We start from the raw sequence: 22633 nt of genomic DNA on the forward strand, positions 1-22633 counted from the left end.
CAACATGACCTCCCAACTCCTGTACTCAATACTCTGACCAATAAAGGAAAGCATACCAAATGCCTTCTTCACTATCCTATCTACCTGCGACTCCATTTTCAAGGAGCTATGAACCTGCACTCCAAGGTCTCTTTGTTCAGCAACACTCCCTAGGACCTTACCATTAAGTGTATTAGTCCTGCTAAGATTTGCTTTCCCAGAATGCAGCACCTTGCATTTATCTGAATTAAACTCCATATGCCACTTCTCAGCCCATTGGCCCATCTGATCAAGATCCTGTTGTAATCTGAGGTAACCCTCTTTGTTATCCACTACACCTCCAATTTTGGTGTCATCTGCAAACTTACTAACTATACCTCTTATGCTCGCATCCAAATCATTTATGTAAATGATGAAAAGTAGTGTCAGAGCCTGAGATAATCTGTTGGGAACAAACTCCCGTCTGCTTCGCTGGAACTTGGATACAGTAAACCTTCATTGAAAAGTAAAAGCAGCCAACATAATCAAAGGCCCCTCCCACCCCAGCTAAAATCTCTTCCAACCTCTTGCATTGGGCAAAAGAGATAAAAGCTTAAACACACGTACCAACAGATTGAGGAATAGTTTCTTCCCCGCTGTTATTATCTACTAAATGGACCTGGGAGAAAGTGATGACTGCAGATGCTGGAGATCAGAGTCAGGAGTGTGGTGCTGGAAAAGCACAGCAAGTCAGGCAGCATCCGAGGAACAGGAGAGTCGACGTTTTGGACATAAGCCCTTCATCAGGAATCTCAATGGCTAAATGGACCTCTCAGATTTTAAATCTAATGTTGATCTCACTGTTTATGCACCCTGTCTGCAGCCATAACGTTGTATTCCTCACTCTGTTCCATTACCTTAAAGCAATTTGTATGGTATGATCTGCCTGCACTACATTCAAAACAAACCTTTTCACTGTGCCGAGTGACAATAATAAATCAATCCAAAACCAGATCGAAAATGCTCTTCTGGCTTGGTTCAGGGCTACTACTTATGGAAGTGCATTTATTACATACCGAACATCAGTTCTACTCTCTGCAAATAGACTTTCTCCTTTATTTGCCCACCTTACATTTTTCCATTTTGCTTTTTCTCATCTTCTTTCTTTCCTCTTCATCTCTTTCCTTTCTTTGTTCTTTCAAGGAATGTGGGCACTGTTGGTGAGATCACTGTTGGTGAGGGCAGCCTTTGTTGCCTATCCCAAACTGCTGTTGACCCAAGGGGCTTGCCAGAGCCATTTCAGAGGGCAGTTTAGAGTTCACCTCATTGCTGCTGGTCTTATGTAGGTCAGGCCGGGTATGAATGGCAAATTTCTTTCCCTAAAGGACACTAGTGAACCAGGTGAGGTTTACAGCAATAGTTGATGATAGTTTCACGGTCACTGTTACAGACATTTAGCATATATTAACTGGTTTCAAACTCCACCAGCTGCCATAGTGGGATTTGAACCCATGACCCTGAGCATTAGCCCAGGCCTCTAATGCATTGGGATTGACACTATGCCACTACCTCCCCATCCTTTCTTACCATATCACTCCCTTCCTCTTCCATTCCTTCCTTCATACTCTCCCCGCCTTCCTTGCTCTGTTCTCTTCATTCACACCTTTCCACCTGGCTTCCTTTCTTTAGTTTGTTTTACCTTCTTCCACTCCCTCCTTTCCATTCCTTCATTCCTTTCCTTTACCTTTCTGTGCTTTTGTTACATACTGAAAATGAAGAGCAGGTGGGGAGGAGGTCACCATGGAGCTTGAACCCAGTAATTTGTCAGGTGGGGGGGGTGCCAGCAAATGGTATCATTCTGTGCTGTCGGTCTACTGGGCAGGGTGGGTGGGATGGGGAGAGGGGAATGGTTCACAACTGTGACACTGTGAAAGGTGAGTCAGAGTCTGGTGTGGGAGATATCAGTGAGACTTGCAACCCAGGCCATGTCGTCAGATGTTTGTTTCCATTTGCTCACAGGATGTGGGTGTTGCTGAAAACAATAGCATTTATTGCCCATCCCAAATTGCCCTTAAATTGAGTGGCTTTCTGAGCCCACTCAGAGGGCAGTTAACAGTCGGCCATATTGCTGTGGATCCAGAGCGACATGTAGGCCAGATCATGGTGGCTCAGTGGTTAGCACCATTGACTCACAGTAATCAGGGAGCCGAGTTCGAATCCGGCCTCGGGTGACTATCTGTGTGGAGTTTGCACATTCTCCCTGTGTCTGCATGGGTTTCCTTCAGGTGCTCCTCCCATAGTCCAAAGACAGGCAGGTTAGGTGGATTGGCCATGCTAAATCTGTCCCCTTGACTTGTCCGGACTTGTCCGACCTGCCTAGCTCCTTTTCCACCTATCCACTCCACCCTCTCCTCCTTGACCTATCACCTTCATCTCCTCCCCCACTCACCTATTGTACTCTATGATACTTTCTCCCCACTCCCACCCTCCTCTAGCTTATCTCTCCATGCTTCAGGCTCTCTGCCTTTATTCCTGATGAAGGGCTTTTGCCCGAAAAGTTGATTTTGCTGCTCGTCGGATGCTGCCTGAACTGCTGTGCTCTTCCAGCACCACTGATCCAGAATCTGGTTTCCAGCATCTGCAGTCATTGTTTTTACCTCAAAGATTACACAGTTGTCATTCAGCCAACTTTTAATTTAGATTCAAATTTCACTATCTGCTATGGTGGGATTCGAACCTACATCCCCAGAGCTTTAGCTTCTGGGCTACAAGTTCAGCGACATTACCACTATGTCATTACTGTGTTGCCAAGGAGCAGCACCCATGGGAAAACTTACAGGTGAGTCAGGCTATGTGCTTTGACATCCAGGAGCAGAGAGTGCAGAAGATGGAACTAGTTGGACATAGACTGACTTTGTCTTCAATAATGGCTGACTGATACAAGGGCAGCCCCAAACTGGGTAACTGGAGGCAGAGCAAGGAATGATTTTTTTTTTGCTGCAATATGGAGCAATTTGGGAGGAACACGACCTAAACCAGACGATGTGCTGTGGAGCTGTTTCAGTGACATGAGATGCGCTGAAACTTGAACAAGCGGTTCGGTCCTTGGAAGACAATGAGGGACTGAAGGAGAAAGAGAAGGTAAGGGACTGGGGCAAGAATCAAATGTAGTTAAAGAAGAGACCATGTACCTTATGATTTTATAATCACAGTTTCTATTTCTTTCCTCCAGGTATTTATGTCATGTGGGCAGCGGGCGGCTTGCTGCTGGTTTCAGGTTTCACAGGATACTTTGCAGTATCCAAGGAATCAAAGTGTTTACTTTGGTTTGTAAGTACATTGAGCCATACTTAACGTGCAGAATGTGGAATTGAAAATGTCAGTACTAGTGTAGGTCTATTAATAAAGAGGAATGGAAAGACTTCACTGAAACTTCATTCTTCTGTTGAATGTGTAGTCTGGTATATGGGCTGTGTGGACATGAATTGTGTGAACATAGACTAAGTGCATATGGATTATTCAAGTATAGACTGTGTGCATACAGACTCTGTGGATATGGGATGTGTGTATGTGGACTGTGTGGATTTGGAATATGTTAGGATTTTGTGGATATGGGCCATGTGTATATGAGCTGAATGTATAGGGACTGTGGATACAGAGATTGAGGTTAAAGAGATAGGCCATATGGACTGTCAATTTAATTATTTAATAAGTTTTCCCTTTCATTCTTTCCATTGGAATATTATCTGCAACTGATTTTAAATAACATGCCTTTTTCTTAAGTAAGATTGTAAAATTATTTTGATTTGGTTTTGTTGTGTCATTTTGTACAATTTTGCAGCCCTTAATTTTTCTTTTTTTTTTCTTTTCTGTTTTTTTAAACCTCACCTGAATGGTAAGAAAGCATATGGGATAGCTGCCCTGAAGGAGATTTGGATAGAACTGTATGTAATATTAGGTAGGCCACAACTGGAGTTCTGGTCGCCACTCCAAAGGAGGGATGTGGTTGCGTTTGAGAGAGTGCAGAAGAGTTTCCCTGGGGCGATTCTGCTATGAAGACAGATTGGTAGGCTGGGTTAAGGTTCCTTGGAGCAAAGAGGGCTGAGGAGGGGATGGGCTTGAGGCATAGATAGGGAGAAACATTTCTCCTTAGTCGATGGGTCAATAACCAGAGAGCTCAGTTTTAAAGTAAGGAGCAGAAGGTTTAGAGGGGATTTGAGGAATTTCTTTTCATCCAGTGGGTTTGGGTATCTGGACCTCAGTGTCTCTAGGGGTGACAGAGGTAGGAGTCTTCAGGATACTTAAGAACGTTTAGATGAACACTTGAAATACCATAGCATACAAGGCCACAGACCAAGTGCTGAGAAATGAATGGATGAGCCTCTGATGACCAGTGTGAACAGGATTGACTGAAAGACCTCTTTCTGTGCTGTTGAAAAAACCTCTGACACTCTATTCCTAACTGATCTGTATCTGAGCTATAATTGTTACACCATTCTATATGTCTCTCATTTATAACATTGCTATTGGTTCATTGGGCACTGTACTGTAATGAATATCACTTCCTGTTCAGCTGTCTATGTTGACTGCATAAGACATTTATAGAAGCATATCACAGAAGTGTGATCTGCTCTAAAATAGAATCCAATCACAGGGCAGAATCTTACCACCTTCACGGAAATCCATCGGTTGTGATTAAGAGTAGTTCTTACCATTCTGCAAATGTCTGGCCAGCTGAGGTAGTCAATGAGGAGGGCTTTTGCCTAAATGAAGGGCAAAAGTCCTGATGAAGGACTTTTGCCCGAAATGTCGATTTTACAGCTCCTCAGATGCTGCCTGAACTGCTGTGCTCTTCCAGCACCACTAATCCAGAATGAGGAGGTGCCTACCTGGACCATTGGGAGGGATTGTCGAGTTGTCTTGCTCAAAGTAGGGGCACCTTCTGAAGTCCTGCAAAATATCTTAAACTGTCTCCACAGTCCAGTTCATGGTGTTCTGTACGGAGTAACCACAGCTGTGAAACAACATCATCTCTCGCTCTCGGAAATGAAGAGGAGCTGCCAAACTATGTTAAAGCAGATCAAACTTGTTGGACTTTGTTAAACTCTGCCAAACTCTCTTTTGCAACTCTGCCAAGTTATGCTCCACTATTTTGAACTGTATCAAACTGCATAAAATTCTGTCAAGCTGTTAAATGATGTTAGGCCATTCCAATCTGTTTTAAACAATGCCAAACCTTTTTAAATGGTGTCAAATCATTTTAAACGGTATTGAACTGGTTTGATCTGCTAACTTGCGTTTTACTCTGTCTCCATGCAACCCTAAGCTGGTCAATCCTAGAGTCATACAGAATGGAAACTGAGCCTTTGGCCCAAGCAGTCCATGTCAAACATAATCCCAAACTAAACTAATCCTCCCTGCCTCACCCATATCCCTCTAAACCTTTCCTATTCATGTACTTATTCTAAGTGTCTTTTAAGCATTGTAACTGTGCCCACATCCATCGTTTCCCTTTGTATAAAACAAAAATGCCCCTCATGTCTCTTTTAAATCATTCTCCTCTCATTTTAAGAATGTGCCCCATAGCCTTGAAATCCTCCATCCGAGGGAAAAGATACCTACCATCGACACTATCTATACCCCTCATGATTTTATAAAGCTCAATGAGGTCACCTCTCAATCTCCTACACTCCAGTGAAAGAAGTTCCAGCCTATCCAGCCATTCTTTATAACTCAAACCTTCCATACTCGGCAACATCCTCGTAAATCTCTTCTGAACCACCTCCAGCTGGATAATAGCCTTCCTATAACTGGCCTTTTGGGATCTAGCCCACTTTTGGGTTTGGGAATCCAGGTTCAGTTCTCTACCATTGAGATGCTGTTCCCTTAGTCTAGACCGTCTCCACTCTGAGTCATCTCTGTCTCTGCCTTACTGTTGCCTGATGCAGAGAGTTCCAATAAAAATAACTTTTATTGACACGCAAGGATGTATAACACTGATCTCAGCATTACAACTCGCCAGTGCAATTATTCTGTCCTCTCTTTATAGAGTATTAGTGGTATTGATATCAGTTACATAATCATATCATTAACATAAACAGTCTCACTCAATTACTAATCTACATCATGCTGTGGTAAGCTATGGATCCCAATGTTCATCATGAGTTCAAAAAGTTGCAAACAATGCAACAGCATATAAAACAGTAATTGCTGTTCCTTGAATTCGAGGAAATCACCTCCAACACCTAAAATACCTCAAAAAAAGGAGCAGCTATTACAGGCAGAAATTTTTCCCATTCTCCATCTTGGATTACCCAGAATCCCTTTTTTTTAAAGAGTCTGTTTCTCTCCTGTATATCTCTATGACTCTGAGTTCTCTCGCCATATCTTACCAAACATTAGTTTTCTATCATGCCCATCTAGAATTCCCATGTCTGATTCTGGCTCCATTTTACGCCCTTCTCAGAATGACTTGCCACTCAGGAGAAATATCCATCAAAAGACCCATTTCTCTTGTGCACTTCCCATCACTAAGCATCTGCGCAAATGCCAGCAATCTGCTGCTGTCCGTCACTGGCAACATCCTGGCACAGCAGCCACAAAGCCAAGCTGCTCATGGCACTAAGTATCCATTGCTCCCGATGCGGTCTCCTCTACATTGGGGAGACTGGGCGCCTCCTAGCAGAGCGCTTTAGGGAACATCTCCGGGACACCCGCACCAATCAACCACACCGCCCTGTGGCCCAACATTTCAACTCCCCCTCCCACTCTGCCAAGGACATGGAGGTCCTGGGCCTCCTTCACCGCCGCTCCCTCACCACCAGACGCCTGGAGGAAGAACGCCTCAAGGGCTTTTGCCCGAAACGTCGATTTCGAAGTTCCTTGGATGCTGCCTGAACTGCTGTGCTCTTCCAGCACCACTAATCCAGAATCTGGTTTCCAGCATCTGCAGTCATTGTTTTACTCCCTTGGATGTACAAGTCTGTTCTCTCACTCAAATGGAGGCTTAACTACCAGGCCACACAGTAGCTGCATCCTGTCTGATCACCCTCTGAATCACCACTGTTCTATCCCCCATACCCGCTGTATCTTGTTATTGTGTAGCTGGGAAAAACAATTACAGCAAGCGATCGCACAATTCAAAACACGAGCGTTTATTTACAGAAGGCAAAAGGGAACAGAAAGAAACCAAGCGAGGCTGCAATTTCCCCCACAATTCAAACTAGATTTTGGCATCATGACTGAAGACTAATTCACAATCAATCATTGGCTGCTGCTCCAGATTGCCATCTATTTGTATCGGGTGTCAATCAGGTCCTGTCTGCCTGATAGCACTCACTCCATGTAGCTGTGATGTGGAGGAGCCGGTGTTGGACTGGGGTGGACAAAGTTAAAAATCACACAACACCAGGTTATAGTCCAACAGGTTTAATTGGAAACACGAGCGTTTGGAGTGCTGCTCCTTCATCAGGTGGTTGTGGAGCAGGACCATAAGACCATAGTCTTTTGCTATAGATTCTGTGTCTTGTAGTCCTGCTTCACAGCTGTGATGTGGAGGAGCCAGTGTTGGATTGGGGTGGACAAAGTTAAAAATCACACAACACCAGGTTATAGTCCAACAGGTTTAGTTGGAAACACGAGCGTTTGGAGTGCTGCTCCTTCATCAGGTGGTTGTGGAGCAGGACCATAAGACCATAGTCTTTTGCTATAGATTCTGTGTCTTGTAGTCCTGCTTCACAACCACCTGATGAAGGAGTTGCACTACAAAAGCTAGTGCTTCCAAATAAACCTGTTGGACTATAACCTCGTGTTGTGTGATTTTTAACTTTGTCCATGCAGCTGAGCTTCATGAACAAGAAGAACTTCCTCCTCTCTGCGTCCTCAGAGGATTGCTCCCATTCACCATCATCCAGAACATCTCCTTGCTGCTTGCTCCAATTGTGCAGAGTGTAGCACACCAGGATATTGCAGCACAGACTATCCAGACTGCACTGGACTGTCCATCTGCCCCTCACAAGACCAGTCCAAGCTGTGGAATCACATCTTCAGCAGCTCATCATCTGCTCCACGTGGCCTGTGCTTCCCAGGACTTAGCATGGGACCAGAAGGAGGAAAGGAGCATCTTAGACCTCAGGACAGTCATCAGTGGCACACCCTACAAGACATGCTGCATCCAGATGACAGGTCTCCAACATCCACCCGTATTCAAGCTCAGCAGCTTGGCGAAGGTGCCACACTGGCCAAGTGACCAGTCAACATCATTGAGACAGCACTCCAACTCTTTGCCAAAGCCAGGCACACATCAAATATTCATGCGTTCAGCACAGACCTTCATTACACTGATATAACAGACAGTGAAACGAAGGTGTGAGGCTCACACAGGACTCTTGGAAGTTGCAATGGTTCCCCTTCATCCAGCATCAGTCTTTGACAGCATCACTGTTGCTAACTCCCCATTTATTGAGATGCCCAGCATAAACAACATGTTGTTAATCAACTCTGAGCAGCATCTGACCCCTAAGGGCCTTCACTCTGGACAGCACAGTAAATGAGTGTTGAATTGATTACACATTTGATGGAGCTGGGACTTGCAAATGGCTGCCTCGTGTATTTGAAACTCCAATGTTCAGCATCCGGTGAATGTTCATCGAGCACTTTCACCATCAAACTGACACCTCTCACAACCTGGGCACTGGACCAGCCATTCTCTCGAGTGAACGCAAAGTGGAAGTGAATGCAGTTTGTGGTGGTCACTATCAGCCCCCTCTCTTTACCAGATACAATCCCCCTCCCCCAAAAGCCTGCGTGGTCTCTACAACCTTGCACTAGTCCAACAATGCATTCCAAACCATCCAACCATACAGACACCCATTACATTGAAACCTTCCTCAAAATGTTCTTCCTGTTCCCTGAAACCTGGCATTACCTCTTAATGATGCACACCCTGTTCCCCTACTCTTGCCCATGTGGAGGGCACAGTGGTGGTTACTACTAGCAACCTCACCTCCTATAGCCTACCGTGACCTCTGATTCTTTTCTGTCACCTATCCTCCTACACCTGAACATCCTCCACTGTCACTAACCTTGCCCCCACTGTCCATAAATGCTCTCCCTCCCTCCTCCCCGCCTTGACTACCCCACCAACGTCTGACAGTGATCCCAAGCTGCTCCGGCTACCCTTTAACCCCTGATCACTGACCGACTTTGATGGGCAGCTCCTGGAAATGACTGACCGGACCCCTGACCACTGTCCTTGCAATTTCCTGACTGACAGTTCACGATCCCCCTGTTGTATTGGCTGTGAAAGGGCTGCTGATGGAGAGAGAGGACAACAGTTGGGCAAAGCAATGGATGATAGTGAGCCGAGGAGAAAGAAAGGCTGCTAATGGGGGACACTATTGGATTAAAAAAGGGTTGTATTTGATGACAAGGCCTGGTGTATGGGGTTAGGGTAAGAACATGGGAAAAGGTGCTCAGGCCCAAAAAGTATTGAACTCAATATTGAGTCCTGAAGGCTGCAGGGTCCCTGAGTGGAAAATGAAGTGTTGTTCTTCCAATGTGATCGGAGATTCACTGGAGCAAGCCCGAGACAGAGATGTTGGCCAGGAAACACGATGGTGTGTTGAAGTGGCAGGCAGCAGGAAGTTCAGGGCTGTTTTTGTAGACAGCCGTGGATGTTCCACAAAGCAGTCGCCCAGTCTGCATTTTGTCTCCCCAGTGTAGAGGTGACTTTCATCACAGCCAACCTATTTTCACCCACTAATGGCCCTCCTTTGGCAGCTTTTCTTTCTCCCCAGCTCACCATTATCCAGCCCTTTGTCTGCCCAACTGTTGTTCTTGCTCCCTTGGCTCTATCTCCATTTACTGTTCATTCCTTCTCTTTGTCCCACCCCATCTCCAGCATATACACTCCCTTCTCCTGTTTACAATCAGTTCTGAAGAACTGGACCAGCAACAATAACTCTGCTCTCCCTCTATTGATGCTGCCAGACCTACTGAGTTTCTCCAGATTTCCAACATCCGCTTTTACTTCATTTTTTTTTGTTTGATGATTAAACAGTGTTTGAATTGAAGTACTTAATGTCATTAAAGATTGAAAGAAGCAATTAATTTACTTACTTTTATTTATTTTTCATGTGATTTGGGCCAGCACATATTGCCATTTCTAATGATCTTTGAACTGAATGGTTTGCTTGGCCATTTTAGAGGTTCATTTATACTGGTCTAAGCAGCCAAGCAAATGAACATTTGAATACTTTTGAGGCATAGGTCAATAAATTCATGACAAGGTGTTTGGGGATGGGGTGAGTGAAAATGCTAAGTAATCAGATCAGTTGGGCGGCACGGTGGGTCAGTCATTTCCAAGAGCTGCCCATCAAAGTCGCTCAGTGGTTAGCACTGCAGCCTCACAGCGCCAGGGAGCTGGGTTAGATTCCAGCCTCAGGCAAATGCCTATGTGGAGTTTACACATTCTCCCTGGGTTTCTTCCGGGTGCTCCGGTTTTCTCCCACAGTCCAAAGATTTGCAGGTTTAGTGAATCGGCCATGTTAAAGTGCCCATAGTGTTCAGGGATGTGTAGTTTAGGTGCTTTAGTCAGTGAAAATTGTAATAGAGTAGGGGGAATGGCTCTGGGTGGGTTACTCTTCGGAGGGTCGGTGTGGACTTATTGGACCGAAGGGCCTGTTTCCACACTGTAGGGATTCTATGATTCTCTGAACCTTGGTCTTATTGAGTGGCTTAACAGGGAGAAGGGGCAAAATGGTCTCCACATGTTCCTATGTTAAGGGTCAACGATATTGCTGGGGATCTCGAGTACATGTAAGCCAGACTGATAAGGATGGGCTATTTCCTTCATTAAAAGATATGAGTGAACCATGTCTTTCTTTTTTATAATGACAGTCTTTACGTGGTTGTATGGCTGAGATTAGTTTTCAATTCCAGATTTTATTTCATACAAAGTTAATTCCATTGGCTTCTGTGATGGGAATTGAACCCATACCCCCATAACATTAGCCAGGGCCTCTGGGCTGTGAGCTCCCTGACACTACCATTTCTAATGGGGGGGGTATTCCAATTAAAGGACCACAGACCTGAACAGTTGGAGCTTAGCTGTTTAGATAATGTCAGGGAGCACACGACTCAAACAAAGGGAAGTGAAAATTTGGAACAAAGAAAAACCATTGCTGGGGGCTGATTTAAAATTGTTGAACTAGAAATGACAGATTTTTGTTGGATAAAGGGATTTAGGGTGACAGACAAATGTAAGTAGAATGAGTTAAGTCATGATCCTATCCAAAGACAGAGTTAGCTTCAGAGGTTGGATTCCCTTTGTTCTTAAGTTGCAACCTCAAAGTTTCAGGACCTGTGTCTTAATTACAGTTAAGGAGGTGAAATTAGGCAGCTTGTTATGCTCCTGTAACTCACTACCTATTCTCTTTTCCTTACAGTATCTTGTACTTATTGTGATGTTATTCCTGATTGAAATGACTGTTGCAATCTGGGCATTTGCACAAAAAGATGTGGTATGTTTATTTTTGTATTTGAGGCCGCACATTTTATTTTCTATTTTGTTCTGTAGCTGAAAGTCTATGCTACCTGGAAATGAATCAATTTTGCCCAGATAATTGTTAAAAGTCTTGCCAAAAGTGAAGCTCTTGGATCCTCATCCCTGAGTGTCAGTATACATAATATATGAAATGCTGGTGTTTGATTGATGTATTGCTGTTAATAATTCAATCTAAAGATGCCGCAACTACTCATTGAAATGTGAGACACATTTACAAATGGTATCTTAGGTTAACTTATGATTTGCGATGGAGTTCGCAACTACTTGTAAAAGTTTCTCACCCATTATTCTTTATCTTGTTGATGTTGGGGCTTAATTATCCCAAAACCTCAAATTTAAAATTCCCATCCCCTCACCCCACTTGGCCTCATCCTGATCCATGTCTGTTAACTCCTCCAGTCCTTCAACCCTACAAAACCTCTACTCCTCTGACTCTGGGTGTCTTACATATCCCATTTTCCCTTTGCCTTGCATTGGCCACAATGTCATTAGCTAACTGGATGCCTTGCCTGAACCTTAATTCCTAAATTAATAGAAATTAGATAAACAAGTGGATAATCTGTTTTTAGTGGCATTGGCTGAGGTATAAAGTTTTTTGTGGAGGCTAGGTCTTGGTTGCTGGTCTTTCAGTTTAATGGTATATTAGATTAGATGACTTACAGTGTGAAAACAGGCCCTTCGGCCCAACAAGTCCACACCGACCCGCAACCCACCCAGACCCATTCCCCTACATTTACCCCTTCACCTAACACTATGGCAATTTAGCATGGCCAATTCACCTGACCTGCACATTTTTGGACTGTGGGAGGAAACCCACGCAGACACGGGGAGAATGTGCAAACTCCACACAGACAGTCGCCTGAGGTGGGAATTGAACCCGGATCTCTGGCGCTGTGAGGCCGCAGTGCTAACCACTGTGTCACCGTGCCGCCCACTATAATCTGCAATTGGTTTTTATAACCAATACCAGGATGAGTTAAGTAAATAGTTACTCGGAAAAAAGTTAGGCTATTGAAAATCTACTGTAACAGTGGAATAGCTATTTCAACTGATTCCCTCCAAACTCCCCACAACTACCTCACATTCCTTCCCTCCCGACTACACTTTTACAAGATCCTAACAACACTCCAGAACCTGGTCAGTCACCCAAGTCCTCTGTATCCCAGGAAGTAACTCCATCCCCATCGTCCTAGGTCCCAATACCACCTCCCATGCTGCCAGATCAGTCAAAACCCCCAGGATCCATTGGTGTCCCCTCCTCCCACTCCGTGACCTGGCACAGGAGCCAACAGCCCCACTCCATCAGAATACAACATTCCCCTTGCTCCACCAGGACCCAATATCCCTTGCTCCCCCCAAAACCGGACATCACCTGTCCCAATATCTCCTGCCCACTGTGATCTGCTCTCAACTCTCCTCCTCACCCTGGCACCTTACCCACTAGACACCCTACTTACCTGGAACCTTTTATCCCCAGCCGGTGCCTTACCCACTTGGCATCCTAACCGTCTGGTACCTTAACCTCAGAGTTACCTTCCCTTTGCTCGGCCGCTGTCTATGATACTGCACCTTTGCACAGAACATGGCAACTGACTGCTGTGAGAAAAAAGAGGCATGGTTTGACTTCCCCTCACTGTCCTGCACTGTGAGGGACCTGCCTGATTGGAAGTTCAGTTCCACCTTGCTGAAGGAATCCTATGGAATCTCTTATCGGAAACGTGGAGCTTTCTTGTACCGTAGAAAATGAGGAGTGAAGCAGTAATCTGCATGTGATTGTCATTCCTCGGAACATCTGGTTCAAAGAGTAGTCTTTGCTCCAACAGATGAGGTAACTGAAATGATCTTCCCTCGATCCTTTCCAGGTCATTGAGCAGTTGCAAGATGCTTACGCTGGCACCATCGATCTGGACAAACAAGATGATGTAGACTTCAAATGCATGATCAATGCTCTGCACAAAACCGTAGGTTGACTATTTTCTAAAATCGGCATCTCACTGCATGGGGCACTAGCAACACTGCTCCTCATTTCCCCCCCCACCTTTCCCTCACACAGGTACCATTACAGTCACGGCTAGTTGGTGACCCTGATTAAAACACTGCTAGAATTTCCAGAACCCAGCGATGATTTCTCACTCTATGCCCTGTCCCATTCCCCATACGTGCTGGAGAAACAGGAGCTTACTGTAAATCCTTTTGAAAGGTCCTGTCCATTTCGGGTCCATTTTCAGTATTTTTTTCCATATTTTAATAATCCTCTTTAAATTACACTCAAAAGAGCCAACACAGAAGTGATGAACCGAATGCTGTTTTGTTTTGGTGAAAGATTCTACAATTTTATCTTTTGTCTTGATCCAGACTTACACCAATGTGTTTCATCATTCACTGCCCTTTTAAGGGTCTTGGCAAGCTGTACAATTATTAGCCCATTAGGTGTACAAGCAGAGGCAGGCCGTTTGGCCCATTGAGTCTGTTCCATCATATAGTGAGATCATAGCTAAACTGATCATCCTCAACTTAATGTTTCCACCTCTTCCCCATCTCCATTGGTTCCCTCACTAATTAAATACAGGTTGTCCTGCTATAATGCATGTTTCCTTAATGCAAATTCGCTATAATACAATTGATGAACTGGGGACACTGTTTCTGTAGCATGAACGTTTAAAGCCTGTATTGGTTATAATGCGATTCTGGACCCATTAGTTTAAATGGTACTGCTATTACACGATTTTCTTACAAAACGGGTTGCATGAGGATGGAATTACTGCATTATAGCAGAACTGACTGTACCTGAATATCTCAGCCATTATTATACATAATGATGCAGTATCCACACTCCTCTGTACTAAGGAATTCCACAGATTCCCAACCCTCCGAGACAAGACATTCCTCCTCAAGTCAGTTTTACACGGGCAATTCCTTACTCTGAAATTATGCCCTGTGGTCCTCGACTCTTCCTATGAAGGCAAATAACCTCTCCATATCTACTCTATCAAGCTCCCTAAGAATCCTGTATGTTTCAACAAGATCATCTCTCATTTTTTGGCAACTCAAATGGGTACAGGCCAAACTTATTCATGCATTCCTCATAAGACAGTCCGTCCATACCTTGTGAACCTTCTCTGGACTGCCCCCAATGTCAGTATATCTTTCCTTAGAAGATGGAGCCACAAATGTTCATGGTTGTATAGGAAGTTCCACCATTATGGTTCCAGTATAACTCGGAAGGTTAATAATGGCTTCTGGCCTTGCAAGTGACACCATGCCCCAGGAATGAAAAAAGAATAGATCATAATGTTAACATCTGAGTGGAAAGTAGAACAAGGAGTGGGGAGGATATGTCACAAATTGCACCATGCTAAATATTTAGTACATTCCTCAACCTGGCCAATTCTCAAAGAATTCCCAACGGCAATCTGTTAGTTCCTGACAGCAGCTCCAACTGGGAAGTCTAGTCTGTTGTCACGTATTACAAGTTAACACAGAATTTTCTGACTCAATAGCTCACACCCTGAGCTGGGGTAACTCCCAATGACATTGGGACAATGTATTGAAGCATCAATACCAATGTGACATTGACTTTGCCAAGTGTAGACGTGGAATTCTCTTTGATGTATGGTATAAATGTTCAATGCTGACTAATACAAATGTGTTTGGGCTTCAGTTGGACTGCTGTGGTTACAAATCTAAATCAGGCCAAATAAAAGGATGTGACTCTTCCAAATATAAGGTAAGGTTTAATCCTTAATGGAGTCTTTACTGAAATTGATGGCTATTTTAATAACCCTGGAAACATATTGTTTGCTAACAGCTTTAGCTAATGTGTACTGAAGAGTGGACAAAAATTTAAAGGGAAGAACACAACAATACACCAACTTATATTTATATTCCGCCTTTAAGGTAATGGAACCTTCAGAGGAGCATTATAAAACAAAATATGATACTAAGTCATGGAAGGATGTTAATAGGAAAGATGGTGGCAAGCTTAGTCAAGAAATGGTTTTAAGTAATGTCTTAAAGAAAGAGATTTGGAGACCTATAGGGAGGGTATCTCAGAGGGCAGTTAAGAGTCAACCACATTACTGTGGGTTTGGAGTTTTTAAAAATTAAATTCCTTACAGTATGGAAACAGGCCCTTCAGCCCGACATGTCCACACTGACCCTCTGAAGAGTAATGAACCCAGAACCATTCCTCTTCCCTGACTAATGCGCCTTTAACTATGGGCAATTTAGCATAGCCAATTCACCTGACCTGTACATCTTTGGGCTGTGAGAGGAAACCAGAGTACCCCACATGGACATAGGGAGAATATGCAAACTTCACACAGACAGTCACCCAAGGCAGGGATCGAACCCGAGTCCGGGATCGAACCCGAGTCCCTGGTGCTGTGAGGCAGCACTGCTAACCACTGAACCACCATGCCTGTAGGCCAGCCCACATAAAGATAGCAATTTCCTTCCCATCTCTGCATGTTTTTCCTAATCAGCATTGTTCCTTAATGAATAGAAATGTTCAGGTCCTGGTGATTTATCTTTTGTGTCAACCCTTGTTTGATCAGTTTTCACTGCCTTTGCTTTCAAGTCATCATCAGTGTCACGGCCTGGGTTCCAACTGTTGCAAAAAGCTGATATCCCAGTCTGTAGTCTGATCGTGTTCCAAGGAGGAAATAGGTCTTTCAATTCCTGAGAACAGTGATGGAGGTGAATGCCTTTGGAGGAGGGTGGGGGTGGTGGTGGATAATAGTTAGACTGTATCATCACTAATGTCAGATGGTATCAGATCACATGGACTGGGAGCAGAGGAACAAATGTTCTCATGGAATCCTGCTGGCCCATCTCTGTGTAAATAGTGCCAATAGTTACGAAATGTTCGCTAGTTTAAACACGTGTAGTTTCTAGCCTTCAGCTTTCAAAAGCATGCTGAATCTGATTGTAATATTTCTACAAGGAGGGGAAGTTAAAAACTGGCCCTAGCTTTATTAAAACAACAATGACCATGTTGGTGGAATCATAAAGTTGCCTGATAATCACTCTCAAATGAATTGGAGTTGCAATTGTGAATGTCTTTGAAGATATGGAAGCAGATTTCTGGACATTATTCCAGGCAATTGTGTGACGTGACCCTGGATAATAAATTACAGCCAAATGTGGAACTGAGATTATTGGGTATTGGGTCAGAAAAAGATACTGTGACCTCAAGACATCCCAATGGATTTTACAGTCAATACAGTACTGTTAGAATTTAAATCACCGCTGTCAAGTGGGAAACAGATCACCTAATTTATGAGCAGCAGCTCTCATGAACTGCAGTGAGATAATGAGCACATCAGCAGTTTTTGGTTGTGTTGATGAGGAATAGTTATTGCCCAGGGCATCAGTGATATCTGCCCTCAGGGTTTGACTGTAAAAGGCTAGGCTGACAAGTTCACTGCAATACTGACCGAGAGCTGCTGGCACCTTTTGGCCAAGACGGTAAATCAAGGCTTCATCTTTCCTCTCAGGTAGATGTATTCCACTATTATGCAGAAAGATAAGGGGAGTTCTCCCTCAAGTCCTGGCCAATGTTTATCCCTCATCATTTAACACAAAGCCTGGTCACCACATGCTGTTTGTGGAAACCAGCTGTCACATTTCCTCCAACAGGGACAACGCTTGAGAAATACTTCAGTAATCAAAAACACTGAATAAAAAATTCTGTCATTTCACCATCTCAGTCTGGGTCACCTGTGGGGATGAAAAGACAATAGTCCTGTATCACCTTATTTCCTTTACAATCCAGGAGACCATACTCTCAGCTCTCTGCATAAAAAAAGACATTCTTAATATAGGCAGGTTATTAGCCTGCATTAGAGTGGTGCTGGAAAAGCACAGCAGATCAGGCAGCATCCGAGAAGCAGGAGAATCGACGTTTCGGATAGGGAGCCCTTCATCAGGATTGAGGAAGCCCTCATTGCTGATGAAGGGCTCCCTATCTGAAATGTCGATTCTCCTGCTCCTCGGATGCTGCTTGACCTGCTGTGCTTTTCCAGAACCACTCTAATCTTGACTCTGATCTCCAGCATCTGCAGTCCTCACTTTTGCCTAGGTCATTAGCCTGACCACGGCTGGGTTAGAGGTTTGACCAGTTGTTGCTGGGGATGGGTTTCTCCACTCTGCTGCTATTGGACTTCAGTGACCTGTTAATGGCTAATGCAGTATTTAAAGACCAGAATCCTCATCTCCAGCTTGCTGGGAATGTGTAGTGAGCCTTTCAACTGAGAGCTAGGAATAGTGCTAGTAAAATGAAGCCTTACTCCCAAATGATCTATTAAAGTGATGAAATTCAGGAACAATACAAGAGCTAACTCTTACTTTGATATTTTGATCTAGGACTGCCTAGAGCGTATTGAACATATCATCAACTCCAAGCTGCATATTTTTGCAGCAGTTGCCTTTGGTATTGCCCTCATTACGGTAAGGGATATCCTGAGATGGTTCAATTCAAGCTTTTGATTCCATTCTCCTGCCAGTTGCTGATGTCTGTTTGTTATCTTTCAGGTTTTCGGGATAATCTTCACGATTCTGTTGTACCGATCCATCAAGCGATCAGCCGATATAATTTAACAGTCTGAACATTAGACATCAAAATGCCATTCTGAAACAATGCATGTTTGCTTTTTATAAGGCAAATATTATTCTTGGAGCAAAAAAACCCCAGTCATTAATTTCCATTTATCATTTCCAAAATGTGTTAATTTTTTGTTAAAATGTATCTTCATTGAGCAGAGCTGAATTTGAGGGCATTTTCATTCTGTAATTTTAAGTATCGAGTGCCAATATTTAGACTAATTAAGTTACAGGCTGTGGGCTAGAGGTTGTTGTAATTTAAGACACAAATGGGTCCATCTTGGGCCAGACCTCCGGCAAACTGGCTGCTGCAAAGGGACAAACTGAAAGGGACAATCAGTGAAGATCTAACATTTGAGCTCAATTTCCCTCCCATCGCTCAATTGTCCCCTTTTGTCCAATTTTACTGAACTGCAGTGAATAGCTCACCTCATCATCCTTCCAGAAATAGGCCCACTCAAATATTTTGCGCCTGCTTTGTTGGTGTGAGTGTGGGCAGTGAATGCCACCTGATGACCATTTCAAGAAGGGTGTATGACAACAGCTTGCTTTTATTACAACTTCAAAATAAGGTGTTTCACAGCAGTAGCAAAACCAACTACTTCAACCTCTGTTACATCATCCACTTCTCACTTTGGACTGATTAAAGTGGGTACCAAGCTCTCATTATCAGAGGGTCACAGAGATGTACAGCATGGAAACAGACCCTTCGGTCCGACTCGTCCAGGCCGACCAGATATCCCAACCTAATCCCATTTGCCAACACTTGGCCCATATCCCTCTGAACCCTTCCTACTTATCGACCCATCCAGGTGTCTTTTAAGTGCTGTAATTGTACTAACCTCCACCACTTCCTCTGGCAGCTCATTCCATACATGCACCACCCTCTGCATGAAAAGGTTGCCCCTTAGGTCCTATTTATATCTTTCCCCTCCCACCCTAAACTTAAGCTCTCTCATTCTGGACTCCCCCACCCCAGGAAAAGACCTTGTCTATTTATCCTATCCATGCCCCTCATGATTTTATAGTCATTTACTAGACCTCTCCACCATGTCAGCTATCCTCAAAGCAATCCAGTTGGTCCCATTCCCCTATTTAGTCCCTTCAGTTAATTTTATTTCCTTCAAGTATCCAACCAATTTTTTATCATCACTCCTTCCACAGGCAGTGTGTTCAAAGAGATTAAGTTGCTCTGTAAGAGGTTCGTCCTTATATTCTGTCCCCATCATTTTGCACAAAACTTTAAAACTGTCCATCTCTCAGTCCTCATATTGTCATGGTGACAGTGTTTGCTCATCTACCTTAGCTAAATGTGTCTCGCTATTTCTTCCTTGATGATAGATTTAAGCATTTTCCCTTCTTTATTTCCTTAGTTATCCATGGCTGAATGTCACTTTTCCTCCAGTCCTTCCCTTTTACTCATATATACTTTTGCTGAGCACGGTGAAAAATTGCTTTGAAGGTCCTCCACTGTTCCTCAATTGTCCCATCATATAACGTTTGCTTCCAGTTTACCTTAGCCAATTCCTCCCTCATCCCATTGTAGTCTCCTCTGTTTACGCACAAGACACAGCTATTGGATTTGACCTTCTCACTCTCCATCTGTATTTTAAATCGCTCCTTCTGAGAGGATTCCTCACCGTGAGATCATTAATTATTCCTGTCTCATTACACAGGATCAGATCTAGGATAGCTTGAGTCATATTGGTCGCAATAAGTTAATTCTGTTCCTCTTTCGACAGGTGCTGCCAGACCTGCTGAAGTTTCTCCAGCATTCTCTCTTTTGATTCTATTCACTACTTGCCTGTCATCCAGTTGCAGACATCCTCACATGCCTCTCCTCCCGGTTTTGTATCAAATCATGGCCGTGGTGAGCAGATATTCCCGGACCTACATCTGGGAGCTGTAGGTTTGGTGGAAGGCTTCACCTCTCAATGAGACCAGACTGATTCTCCAATACTTGCTATGAACTTACATTCAGAAAGTGCTGGCCCAATAAAACCAATTCCAATAGTTCAAATGTTCTCATTACCGAACATAGTTTTCAGGTTTTATTAATGACGTTCTGTAATTCCATGCCTTCTTGTCAGGAAAATTGCCTGCAATTATAAAATAGAGCGTGTTTAACATGATTAACAGCTTTAACTCACCTCTGGATTAAGGTTGAGTATAATACTGCCTTACGTCACTGGTGAGATAGTGCAGCCTTGTTTGCTACTACTTTGCGCACATTTTAGATTAGCACTTTCAACAACATTAAACAACTGTAAATGCGAACAATAAAATCAATAATGATATTCCTTTGTGTTTTATCAATTACAGGGTATTTAAAGCACTCCCAGCTGGTCTGAGTTGGAGTTTTATTCCCCACGTGAACCTATTTTAATCTCCTCTTCATCTCAGCCTCTCACTATATCCTTTTATTCCTTTCTCCCCCATGTGTTGTCCTAACTTTCCCTTAAAGGGATCAATGCTATTTACCTTGACTTCTTCCTATGTTAGTGAGTTCTGCATTCTCAACACACCGTGGATGTAAACAAGACTTACCTTAAGAATAAACTCAGCTTGTTGGCAAAGAGCCTCTGACTGCAGAGGTTACAATTTTTCATGCAGTATAACAGCAGCTACACTTCCAAAAGTGCTTCATTGGCTATTCAGCACTTTCAGGTGGCTTGAAATAGCGAAAGGCGCTACAGAAATGCAAGGTTTTATTCTGACTGATCACTGGAACCAACAGGAAGCTAGGGCCTGTGACATTGGGTACATCAGGAGCCAATAACTGGGACACAGGGCTATAGAGGGCTGACCATGTAAAGGTTGGGGCTAGGGTGAGTGTGCTCAAGGCAGGAACAGGCAGAGGAGATGGGGACATCGATTAGAGGCAATACCAATGACTGAAATCCCTACCTTGTTATCACTCTCCCGGTCAGGGCAGAGGGAGAATGATGAGGGAGGTCTAGTTAAAACTGTACAAGACACTAGTCAGACAGCGGATGGAATACTTTGAACCATTTTGAGGCCCTTCTCTAAGGAAAGATATACCAGCATTGGAGGCAGTCCAGAAAAGGTTCACTAGGGTGATCCCGGGTATGCGGGGATTATCTTATGAAGAGAGATTGTATAAAAGGGTAAAGTCACCATTGTCCTACTCTCTCATCAGAGAGAGAGAAAGACAGCTGGTAGTAGATTAACCTGAGGGTCACCATGCCTCAGGTAGCAGAGAGGTTGAGAAGGAGCTCTTCAAGGTGACCATAGCCAGTGCAGGAACTGGGCCCATACTGTTGGCATCACTCTACGTTGCAAACCAACTGCCCAGCTAACTGAGCTAACCGACATATGGGATGTGGGCATTGCTTGCAAGGTCAGTATTTTGGGTTGCCTGTTCCAAACTGTCCCCGAGCTGAGCAGCTTCTCATCTTTTCAGAGGGCAGTTAAAAGTCAAACGCACTGTTGCTGGTCTCGCATTAGCTGTAGGTCAGACCAGGTAAGGAGGGCAGTTTCAGTGCTATAAGAACGTATGGGAATGGTACACTGTTTGAAACAGTGGAGAGACCCGGGAAAGAAGCAGGCACACTAAATACATGGTAAACACATGGCAAATGTGGAGTATTCATTTGGTGAAGATTGAGGTTAGGATTGGGCCATTAAGCATTTAATAGCAATGTTTACAGATCTAATCTGGCAGAGAGCGCATCCTGTTTTTTTCTGGTTTTCACAATTGACACAACAAGTGAATTTAATCAGCTTCACAGCAAACTGAGTTGTGCTGAGATTAAATATTGATGGATTTATAGAAAGCGAGCAAACTAACAATAACAGGATATCGCATCGTTTCCTATTGATGGAAAGTCCTTGCACGCACGCTCATAGTCACAGCAGCTGAAAAATGAAAACAATTTGAGTTCTTTGATTGAGACTCTCAGGCCAAGGGCACATCAGAACTTTGTGTGGTCGCGCTATGTTAAGAGATTTGGGATAGGGGATGAGAAACAAATAGGTGAATCACAAATAATTAATGAGATGGAGGTAATGGTGAATCAGACAATGCGTTCTTCCAGTCTGGAACTGGAGTCAGAGCCACTGAGAATATTGAGAGATTGTTTGTGCAAGTAAAAATGTTTGTGCTTTAAGGGACAATCTTTTGAGAAACACAGCCTTAGGATGTCTCAAAGGGCTTCACAGCCAATAGAGTCATAGAGTCATAGAGATGTACAATATAGAAACAGACCCTTCGGTCCAACCCATCCATGCTGACCAGATATCCCAACCCAATCTAGTCCCACCTGCCAGCACCTGGCCTATATCCCTCCAAACCCTTCCCATTCATATACCCATCCAAATGCCTCTTAAATGTTGCAATTATACCAGCCTCCACCACTTCCTCTGGCAGCTCATTCCATACACGCACCACCCTCTGTGTGAAAACGTTGCCCCTTAGGTCTCTTTTATATCTTTCCCCTCTCACCCTAAACCTATGCCCTCTAGTTCTGGACTCCCCGACCCCAG

The 22633-nt window shown here is 43.9% G+C and overlaps 1 protein-coding gene across 2 annotated transcripts in view; it reads left to right on the forward strand.

Moving 5' to 3' along the window:
- Positions 1-18905, forward strand: part of LOC122559784 (CD9 antigen-like) — a 31570-nt gene extending 12665 nt beyond the window's left edge. For both annotated transcript variants that reach the window (XM_043709801.1, XM_043709802.1), the window contains exons 3-8: positions 3191-3288; positions 11406-11480; positions 13387-13485; positions 15186-15251; positions 17891-17974; positions 18059-18905. In XM_043709801.1, the coding sequence (XP_043565736.1) occupies positions 3191-3288; positions 11406-11480; positions 13387-13485; positions 15186-15251; positions 17891-17974; positions 18059-18124 (488 nt within the window). In that variant the 3' untranslated portion in view covers positions 18125-18905. The remainder of the gene's footprint in view (positions 1-3190; positions 3289-11405; positions 11481-13386; positions 13486-15185; positions 15252-17890; positions 17975-18058) is intronic.
- Positions 18906-22633: the final 3728 nt, after the last annotated feature.

The sequence above is a fragment of the Chiloscyllium plagiosum genome, chromosome 19, assembly GCF_004010195.1.
Source record: "Chiloscyllium plagiosum isolate BGI_BamShark_2017 chromosome 19, ASM401019v2, whole genome shotgun sequence".
In the NCBI taxonomy this organism is placed as follows: Eukaryota; Metazoa; Chordata; class Chondrichthyes; order Orectolobiformes; family Hemiscylliidae; genus Chiloscyllium; species Chiloscyllium plagiosum.